The 10,506-nt window shown below is 57.8% G+C and overlaps 1 protein-coding gene across 2 annotated transcripts; it reads right to left on the bottom strand.

Annotated features, from left to right (window-relative positions):
- Positions 1 to 986: 986 nt before the first annotated feature.
- CIMAP1D (CIMAP1 family member D) lies at positions 987 to 7,531 on the bottom strand (the record flags this gene model as incomplete). Of its 2 annotated transcripts, none has more annotated exons than XM_081231199.1 (4): positions 987 to 1,471; positions 2,949 to 3,062; positions 5,622 to 5,771; positions 7,405 to 7,531. In XM_081231199.1, 4 exons carry the CDS (start codon positions 7,529 to 7,531, stop codon positions 987 to 989), a joined length of 876 nt encoding a protein of 291 aa, XP_081087325.1. The 2 variants fall into 2 exon arrangements, with proteins under 2 accessions (XP_081087325.1, XP_081087326.1); XM_081231200.1 differs by having other exon boundaries at positions 5,622 to 5,729.
- Positions 7,532 to 10,506: the final 2,975 nt, after the last annotated feature.

The raw sequence follows: 10,506 nt of genomic DNA, 5'->3' as shown, positions 1-10,506 counted from the left end.
TCCGGTCCCTGGGAAAGAGCGGCAGGAACAGAGCCCAAAGGGCAGGATTTGCATCCTGGCATCAGAAGGACACACACTCTCAGTGCCCTCAGACAAGTGTCCAATCTCCCTGAAGCCCAGTTTCCCCTTGGTAAACATGACCTGCCTCCTGAGTCACTGTGAGATGATCTTATCAATATCTAGAACACGGAGGGAACCTACTGATGGCAAATGTTAGACTCCATCAAACTCCTATGCATCCTTCAAAGCCCAGCTTCAGTGTCCCTTCTTCCAAGAAGCCTACCTGGCTAGCTCCCCCCACTCAAAGCCCTGGCCCCACCTCTCGCTTCCTCTACCCCTGGATCCCATCTCTGGTCCCATCCAGATCCCCAGGGGCTGCAGAGTTGGGGGTCTGGATCTTGAGAGCAGTGTTGGGTTTCCTTCCTGTGACATGAACAGACAACGCGTGTGTGATGCGGACAGCTCCTGGTGCCGCGGGGATTTATTGGCAAGCAGCTAGAGGGTGCGGAGGGGCAGCAGGGCTGTTTCCAGCCTGATTCGGGGCCGGATTCAGTGCTTCCATGAGTAGCAGGAATGAGTCCAAGTTTGGCAGAAACCCAAGCTGTGCTGGGGACCCAGACCCTAGCGGGCAGACGCTGAGTTCTAGGACACAGGAAGCCGTGCCTCCAGCCAGCAGCTCGAGAGGACCGGAGTGTCCCTTTTTCCACCTGGCCTGGCCTGACCTGGCCTGGTGTGACCCGGAGAGAAGAAACTGGGACGCTGGAAGGAGGCTCTCCCTGTCGGGACCACGGGGTCACAGCCCCCCCGGGACTGGAGAAAGCAGGTGCCCTAGAAGGACCTCAGACGGTTCAGAGAACAGGAAGAAAGGAGGCACCTTCTCCCCACCCTGGCTTCTCCTAGGCACGCCCACCACCTGCCCACACCCCACTTCACAGCATGGGAAACTGAGGCTCAGCCCAGGCCAGGGGTCCTGTCCCCTGAGGGCATCAGGGTGCAGTCTCCGCGGCCATGGTGGTGGCCCGTTTGGAGTGGCGGATGCCCATGGTGAATGCCGGGGCCCTGGCCTTGGTCATGGTGACCTGCTCGGGGCTGTGGGTGCCAGGGCCAGGCGTCTCATCCGGGGGGCGTGGGGCTCGGGGCCGCCCCAGCATGGTGAAGGCTGGCCGGCGCTGACGGTAGGCGTTGGGGTCCGGGCTATCATACTGGCCTGGACCCGGTATCTCAGTGGGGTCCTGCGGGGGTCGGGCAGGGGGCGTGCGGCCTGCTGCCGTGTAGCTTGGGCTGCTGGGCTTGGTGAAGATCTGGGAGCCCCAGAGGGAAGGCAGGGTGTAGGTGTTGGGGGCAGGGGCTGAGGTGTCCAGGGGCCGCGGGCGGAAGCGGGAGCCCAGGGTGAAAGCTGGGGGGGTCCGCTGGCGCATGGGGGCCACCTTCTCTGGGCTGTAGGCCCCAGGGCCGGGCGTCACCTCCAGATCTGTAAGAATGGGGCAGGAGGGTTGGCAATGGACAGGGTCCTCACCCCCTCAAGGACCTGGTGTGGCTCCCTATCGCCACATGCATCGTGGAGCTCACAGAGCCCAACCTCCATCTGTTCTCTTTCAAGCCTCTGGCCTTTGCCCAAGCTCCACCTTCTGCCAGGAATGCCCCCCATTCCCCATTCCCACCTCCCAGGAGCTGCTTTCCCTCCTTCAAGACAGTGCAAAAGGCCCTTTCCCCCGGCTGCCTTCCCCGCACCCTCCTAAGCAGAGCCCTCACAGCCCTTCCTGAGATCCCCCTGGGTGGGTCTCTCCGCCTCTCCAGACATGGCCACACTGAGGTGAGATGGTCCCCACCTGGATCTAACCACACCAGGCTGGGGTCTCACAAAAAGCAAGGACATGTCAAATATACTTCAACTCTCAGCAATTGGCTTAGTACATGTTGGAGTGGATGGGTGAGTAGAAGGGTGGGTAGTGAGTGGGTGGATGAGGAGTGAATGAGTAGATGATGGATTCAGGGAGTTGTAGCTGGATTGATAGCTTGTGTGGATGGGTGGATGGATGAGTGGATCATGGGTGGATGGGTGGGCAGGTGGATGAATGTGGATCATGGATGGATGGATGGATGGGTGGATGAGTGTGGATCATGGATGGATGGATGGATGGGTAGACGGATGAGTGTGGATCATGGATGGACGGATGGATGGGTAGATGGATGAGTGAGTGGATTGTGGATGGATGGATGAGTGGATGGATGAGTGGATCATGGGTGGATGGGTGGGCAGGTGGATGAATGTGGATCATGGATGGATGGATGGGTGGATGAGTGTGGATCATGGATGGATGGATGGATGGGTGGATGGATGAGTGTGGATCATGGATGGATGGATGGATGGATGGATGGGTGGGTGGGTGGTTGGATGAGTGGATCATGGATGGATGGATGGGTGGATGGATGAGTGGATCGTGGATGGGTGGGTGGGTGGGTGGATTAGATGATGAATAGGTGGATGGGTGGGTAGGTTGGTGAGTAGATAGATGGTCAAATGTATGAATGGATGGATTGATGGATCAGTGAGTGGACAAGTAGCTGTGTGGTAGGTCAAAGATGAAAGGGCGGGTGGATGGGAGATGCGCTGTAGGTGAGAGGGAGCTGTCTGGAGCCCGCGAAGGGGATGGATGCATTTGCCACAGTCCCCCTATTGTCTCCTGATGCTGAGGATGAGCTCCAGCTGCCCTCGTGGCACCCTTGGCCATATGTGCCCAAGATCACGTCACCCTGGGCCACTTCACCCATTCAGGTTCTCTCAGGGCCCCTGGCCCCTCTTTCTGAGTCCACTGGATTTTGTCATTCCAAAGACACTGAAGGTCTAAGAACTCGGGGGTGGGAGGGGAGAAGAGTACGGAGGCACAAGATTCGCTGAGAGCCTGAAGGGCAGGGTCCTGGTAGGGCAGCACAGGTCAGATACTCACCCCGAGACTTGCCCCGGCCCTGCATGGAGTAGGCAGGGGTGCAGCTGCGGCCAAAGCGGGTGACTTTCGGGTCCAGGAAGTAGACTGGCCCGGGGCTGGTCTCCTGTGGAGATGCTGGGGAGAGGAGCCCAGGGTCCTAAGGGTGCCTCCAATGACCCCACCGCCTACTCAGTGCCCTGCTTAACCCTGAGGCACTCCCACCCCCCGAGGCCCCTGGCCCCATCTTGGAGGGCAGGGACTCAGCCCACTGAGGTATGGTTGCCCTGACCTGGGGGCCCTGGGTCTTGCTGACCATCTGTGTCCCTGCAATCAAAGCTGTCCCTTTTGCTGTGCCCCACCCCTGACCTGTCCTCTGCCAGGGGCTAGGGGACCAGCTCCTGGACCATTAGAATTCTGTGTAGAGTGAGAGAACCAGGCCCGACTATGGGTCCAAGGAGAGCCCGTCCAGGGCCTGGGCTTGCCTGCAGGTGGCCAGCCTGAGGGAGGGGCTTGTGTCGGGCTCTGAGAGCCAGGTCGTGGGGAAGCTCTTCGCCCAGGTCAGCCTCCTCTTCACACTAGCAGGATGTGAAGATGGACATTGAGATGATCCACAAAAGGGGGTGGTCCAGTGCCTGGCACTTAATAATTGGCACGGGACTTCTGTGGTGGTCCAGTGGCTAAGACTCCATGCTCCCAATGCAGGGGGCCCGGGTTCCATCCCTGGTCAGGGAACTAGAGATCCCGCACACCACAACTAAAGGATCCTGCATGCCACAACAGAGATCCCAAGTGCTGCAACTAAGACCCGGCACAGCCAAATAAGTAATAAATAAATAAATAAATAGATTTTTTAAAAAAGAAAGTGGAAAACATGCACCGATTTAAAAAAAAAAAAAAAGGGACTTCCCTGGCGGTGCAGTGGTTAAGAATCCACCTGCCAATGCAGGGGACATGGGTTCGATCCCTCGTCCGGGAAGATCCCACATGCCGCAGAGCAACTAAGCCTGTGTGCCACAACTACTCAGCCTGCGCTCTAGAGCCCACGAGCCACAACTACTGAGACCTCGTGCCACAACTACTGAAGCCTGCACACCTAGAGCCCGTGCTCTGCAACAAGAGAAGCCACTGCAATGAGAAGCCCGCGCACCACAATGAAGAGTACCTGCTCGCTGCAACTAGAGAAAGCCCGCGCGCAGCAATGAACACCCAATTCGTTCAAAAAAAAAAAAAACATTGGGACCAGTTACTATGATTGCCATTGTTACCGTCTATAAGCCCACTCCAGGATAAATGCACATGCATCTAAGTACAGTAGGTCTGACAAGGATCAACTGGTTTAAGTACTATGCGTATGTGTGCACACATGACAGGGTACACACATGAAGCATGTCAAATGAGCACAAATGAGCACAGTCCAACTCATGGCATTTCCCACCTCGACGCCTATGCTGCAAGCTCTGCCTGGAGTCCCCTTCTTCTCCAGGGGACTCCACCAAACTCCTACTCATCCTACAAAGCCCAGATCCCATGCCTCCACATCCAAGAAGTCTTCCCTGGGCACTCAGCAAAGTCTACAGTAACCACCACTACCCCCGACTCCCCAGCCTATCTGTCCCTCTGTCCCAGGATGGGTCCTCTGACTGGGATTAGAACTTGGCAACCCAGGTTGCTCTGGGCCATAGGCTCGGTTCTTGATCCTTCTTAGTGACAGATGTGATGCTGATTCCCTCGTTTGCCTTCTGGGGCCACTCGCAGCTTCCTGAGTTTTCTCTCACTTTGGTTTGGGATTGTTGCTGATTCTGAAGGCTGAGAAGAGGCTGCTGGCACCGCACCTCCCAACAAGCCCCTGTCCACAGGAAGCGAAGTCCCCACAGAGCAAGGACCCTTCCAGCCCCCAGCCCAGCCCACTCGGGACCCCGAGCGCTCTAGAAAGTGAGTGAAGGAGCGTGTGGGCAACACCATGAAGGCACAGGCTTGCAGGTACACGGCAGTGACGCCATCCACAAGATGGGCCGCTGGCTGTAGCTGGGGCCCCGTGTCTGCCCCATCACTGCATCCAATGCTCACTGACACCCTGTCGCACCCCTTCTGGCCCGGAGGAAAGTGGACATCACAGAAGCGGGGTCGCCCACGGACCAGGCCAGCCCCACAGCCCGCTGTCTCGCCAACCTCTCCTGTCCAAACACAAAGGATTCTCCTTCCACCCTCCCCGCGCCCCGTGGGACCTCACGGCCCAGGAGCCCCCATCCCGCTGACTGAGGACCTGGGGCGGCACTGACACCCACAGCCCTTCTTTGTGGAGCTCTGACTGGAGACCAGGCACTGCTGTAGCCACTCTGAAGGCATCCAGTCCTCACTTTATGAACGTCTCCAGACATCCAAGGTGTATTTAATCCTGACCGCAATTCGGTAAGGACTGTACCGTCATTGTTTACAGAGGGGGAAACAGACACAGCTTGCCCAAGTCAAGCAGCAAGGAATTTGCAAATGCCCTGCAAAACCACACACTACTCCCCTTCCATAAGGCAACAAGGGACCAGAGAGGCACAGCAGCTTTCCTGAGGTCACACAGAGGGGGTTACCTTGCACACTGTCCCGGCTTCCTGCCTGACTGAATGAGAGCTTGGATCTAAGGGGGTGACGAAGTACTCTGGGTGAGAGATTGGAGGCCCACCTCTCCCACACCAGCCTTACCCTCGCTGGGCCTCCGGAAGAGCGAGTAGGCGGGACCAGCCACCCTGGTGCAGTCGTGGTTGATGTAGCCGACAGTGGACGGCAGGGCGTACAAGCCTGGCCCGGAGTCTGCGACCAAAGCCTGAGGGTCACGGCCAGGGGCCATGCGCCCTAAGAGATGGGAGGAGACAAGAGACCAGCCCCTGAGGCCCCACCTGGCCTCCCAGCCAGTCTCCACAGCAGGGGTGTGGGAGTAGCAGCTGCCTGGGTGGTAGGGGGAGTGGCAGGGGCTTTGTGAGTCACAGGAGTTACAGGAGGGAGGGGCTGCAGGGCTGGGGCACCCTGGGACTGCTGAGGCCCAGACGCACAGATACACAGTCACAGGCGGGGAAACTGAGGCCCAGACACAGAGATACACAGTCACAGGTGGGAAACTGAGGCCCAGACGCAGAGATACACAATCACAGGCGGGGAAACTGAGGCCCAGACACAGAGATACACAGTCACAGGTGGGAAATTGAGGCCCAGACACAGAGATACAGTCACAGGTGGGGAAACTGAGGCCCAGACGCAGAGATACACAGTCACATGTGGGAAACTGAGGCCCAGACGCAGAGATACACAGTCACAGGTGGGGAAACTGAGGCCCAGACGCAGAGATACACAGTCACAGGTGGGAAACTGAGGCCCAGACGCAGAGATACAGTCACAGGTGGGAAACTGAGGCCCAGACGCAGAGATACAGTCACAGGTGGGAAACTGAGGCCCAGACGCAGAGATACAGTCACAGGTGGGGAAACTGAGGCCCAGACGCAGAGATACACAGTCACAGGTGGGGAAACTGAGGCCCAGACGCAGAGATACACAGTCACATGTGGGAAACTGAGGCCCAGACGCAGAGATACACAGTCACAGGTGGGGAAACTGAGGCCCAGACGCAGAGATACACAGTCACAGGTGGGAAACTGAGGCCCAGACGCAGAGATACAGTCACAGGTGGGAAACTGAGGCCCAGACGCAGAGATACAGTCACAGGTGGGAAACTGAGGCCCAGACGCAGATACACAGTCACAGGTGGGGAAACTGAGGCCCAGACGCAGAGATACAGTCACAGGTGGGAAACTGAGGCCCAGACGCAGAGATACACAGTCGCAGGTGGGAAACTGAGGCCCAGACACAGAGATACACAATCACAGGTGGGGAAACTGAGGCCCAGACGCAGAGATACACTGTCACAGTTGGGAAACTGACCCCTGGACACAGAGATACACTGTCACAGTTGCAACGTTTGGTGGCCTCTGCAAGAATGTCAGTGCTACATAGGCCACCAATCTGACTCCAGCGGCTTTGCTACAGATGGAGAAACTGTGGCAGGGCTGAGGCGGAACCGAGATCCCAGGGTCAGTGTCAGAGTTAGGGAGGCTCAGCTCCCCCACGGACCGCTGCACAGGCTCCCAGGTTCTGCTGCTTTCTCTGAGACAGTTATCACCAGTGAATACACTGCAAAGGCTTCTTGCTTGTTTTTCCTCGTGTCCATCCCCCAATGGTACCTCTGCTGCTCTCCTGACCACTGTACCCTCAGCACCGGGAAAGGTGCCTGGCCTTTAAGACACTCAACTCATGGGCCCACAGGAATGCCACATTCACACCCATACTGCGGGAAGGAAAACTGAGGTTTGAGGAAGCGCAGGGGCCTAGAGACTCCCTCCTCCAGCCAGGCTCCCACACATTCCAGACGCCCCAGGGGGGCAGGGGCATTGGAGCAGGGAAGGGTCCCACCACCATGGCCCCCTCGCCCACCTACCGTTCTCCAAGGGGGCTACCCCGCAGGACTTCCTCAGACCAGTCTCCGGGATCTGGCACTCAGTGGTCCGCCGGCCCAGGGCCACCGGGGTCAACCGTGGAGCAGGGTCGCAGGGGAGGGTCCCCATGGTGGGCAGGGGCGGGTCCGGGGCTCCTGGTGTCAGCTCCTTGGCCACACAGCTCTGGGCTACAGGTGCCGACACCTTCCCCGATCCTGGCGGCTTCTGCGGGGTTCGCAGAGCCCTGGGCAACCACACCCTCCAGACGGCACAGACGGCCCCTTGTCTGTCGGCAGGGAGTCTGGGGCCCTGGCCCGAGCAGGCTGGCCAGCGGTCACTGGCCTGGAAGTGGGGCCAGGATCGAGTGTCGGCCAGGCAGCTGGATGGTCCAGGAAAGAATCCGGTGTCAGCAGAGCCAGTCCCCCGGGAGCCAGCTGAGCTGGGCAGCCCAGGCCAGAGCAGGCCCTGGGGAGCCGGAGCTGCAAACAGGACACCCACAGCCTGGTGGCAGGAGGGACAGGTGAGGTCATGGGCGGCCTGGCCCCATTTCTACAGCTAGGGAAACTGAGGCACGGTCCAAGGTCACCACTCTGGGAGCTGCTTCCTCCCCTCTTTCCTTCACCCAGGAAGGACTTATTGGGCACCTACTGTGTACTAGTTTCTGTTTGGGTTGGTGCGACATGATGGAAACAGGCAGACGAGGTGTTGATGTTTTCGCGAGGGGAGAGAGGAAATAAGCAATAAATGTATAAATGAGCACACCATATGTTAGAAGGTTAAATGTCCTGCAAACATACAGCAGGGCAGGGAGTCGGGGACAGCAGTGCAGGGGCAGGATGAGAGGTCACTGCGGTGAGAAGGTGAGGGAACATCATTTCAGGATAGGCAAGGGCTGTGCCGAGGCCCCAAGCAGGAGCTAGGACGGCAAGGAGGCGGCAGTGGTCCTCCAGGACAGGCCCCTGCCTTCCAGAAGCCAACAGGGATTTACTCCATCCCAATGCAGAGTTTATTTCCTTGACTGCACCGAGGGCTACCACTGTGTCAGGCTCCAAGACGGGGCTCCGGAAAACCTGGCTGAACAGAATTCACATTCCTGTCTCTTCCTGGCATCCTGGTCTGTTGTTGTGTTGTCAGCCCCTTTAGAACTGCAATGTGTTACCAGCTGTATTGAGTTACAATTCACATACCATACAATTCATTCCACAATGTATCTTCCATGCATTCTGTAACTTTTTAACTTTTTAATCAAAAAGTCACTGTCGGGCTTCCCTGGTGGCGCAGTGGTTGAGAGTCCGCCTGCCGATGCAGGGGACACGGGTTCGTGCCCCGGTCCGGGAGGGTCCCACATGCCGCGGAGCGGCTGGGCCCGTGAACCATGGCCACTGAGCCTGCGCGTCCGGAGCCTGTGCTCCGCAAAGGGAGAGGCCACAGCAGTGAGAAGCCCACGTACCGCAAAAAAAAAAAAAAAAAAAAGTCACTGTCTGTGTCAAAGGTCATAAAACTTATATTAGAAAAGAAGATCTTAAAATCAATGACCTAGAAAACTGCAGAAAGAATTAACAAAGCCCCCCCCACACCAAAAAAGCTGGCTCTTTAAAAGGATCAACATCAACAATTTTTTTTTTTTTTTTTTTTGCAGTACGCGGGCCTCTCACCGTTGTGGTCTCTCCCGTTGCGGAGCACAGGCTCCGGACGCGCAGGCTCAGCGGTCATGTCTCAGGCCCAGCCGCTCCGCAGCATGTGGGATCTTCCCGGGCCGGGGCACGAACCCACGTCCCCTGCATCGGCAGGTGGACTCTCAACCACTGCGCCACCAGGGAAGCCCAGGATCAACAAATTTGATAAGGCTCCAGCTGGACTGGTCAAGAAACCAATGAGGTGAACCAATCACAACATCGGGAACGGAAGACGGGCAACATTGCAGACCCACGGGCTCAAGGGGTAACGCGGTCTGTGTGAAGCCAAAAAAAGATCTTTTGCTGAGCGGGAGCTGAGGTGCTTTCTGCGCCCGCATCATCGTGTTTAATTAACCCAGCATCTCGTAAGAGGTATTGATGCTGACCCCTCTGTGGTCACAGGAGGGGAGATGAGGCTCAGGCAGGGAGAGTGACAGGCACAGGACTCTTGACTCGGGTTTTAGAGCAAAGCTTAGGGTTAAGGGCTTCTCCCAGGTTCTAATTCCCGCTCAGTTTTCTGGGAGTGCTGAAATCCTCTGGATTCCCGTCGCCCTAAGGATAAAATCCAAGCCCTCCCTGTCACACAAGGCCCCGCACGGTCTCACCCCCACTTCCACCTGCCCCAGACTCCTACTTCTCAGCCCTGGTCCACACCCACTGCGGCCACAGCAGCCGGCTTCCTGCTCCTTGGGTGGGAATCTTCGGGCCTTTACCTGCCCACCCTCCCCCTGGGATGCACGTTCTTCAGATCAGCCCACAGCCAGCTCCATCCTCAGTCACCTGTGGGCCCCAACACTGGACAAGCTATGTGCTTCTTTCCAGAAGCACACAAACTCCAGAGCCATGGACAGAAGTGGGCGCTGAGGAGGGAATGGGGGATAAATACCCCACCTCCCTCTCCTTCTGCCTGTTAGTGCCTCCCATTGACCCACACTGGCCAGACTTGCAGGAGCCCAGGGACACCTCACTGAGGTCAGCCTCCGGGGCCCAGGGCAGGCAGAGGAAGGACCCCAGCCCTCCCCATGCCTGGGGCCCCCAGCCCAGGCTCCATCAGCCAGCCCTGGAGTGAAGACAGCTAGAGACACTGGTTCCAGTCAGGATTCGGCCCCCACTGTTTCCTCTCTGAGTTACAGCCCCAGAGATGAGACCCTACATTCAGATTCCATTTCCCCTCTGTGCCCTAGGAAAGAACCAAGGGCTAACATGGAGTGCGGGGTGGGAGGGACAGACTGGACCAGCAGCCTGAGCTGGGAAGGGTGCTCTGGGGACCTCCAGGCCCAGCCCCCTCCCCGCCTGAACTCGGCACCCCCCAGCCTGCCGGCCCCCCCACTGCTGGCTCACTTGTCTCTGCAACTCCAGCCCAGAAATCTTCACTCCACCAGGTGAGCTGAGGTGCCAATTAGCTCAAAGCAGATGCAAACAGCCGTA

This window comes from Mesoplodon bidens (genome assembly GCF_964165515.1).
Source record: "Mesoplodon bidens genome assembly, chromosome: 4".
NCBI lineage: Eukaryota > Metazoa > Chordata > Mammalia > Artiodactyla > Ziphiidae > Mesoplodon > Mesoplodon bidens.
The sequence above is the reverse complement of the archived record's forward strand: the minus strand, read 5'-3'. Positions and strand labels throughout refer to the sequence as shown.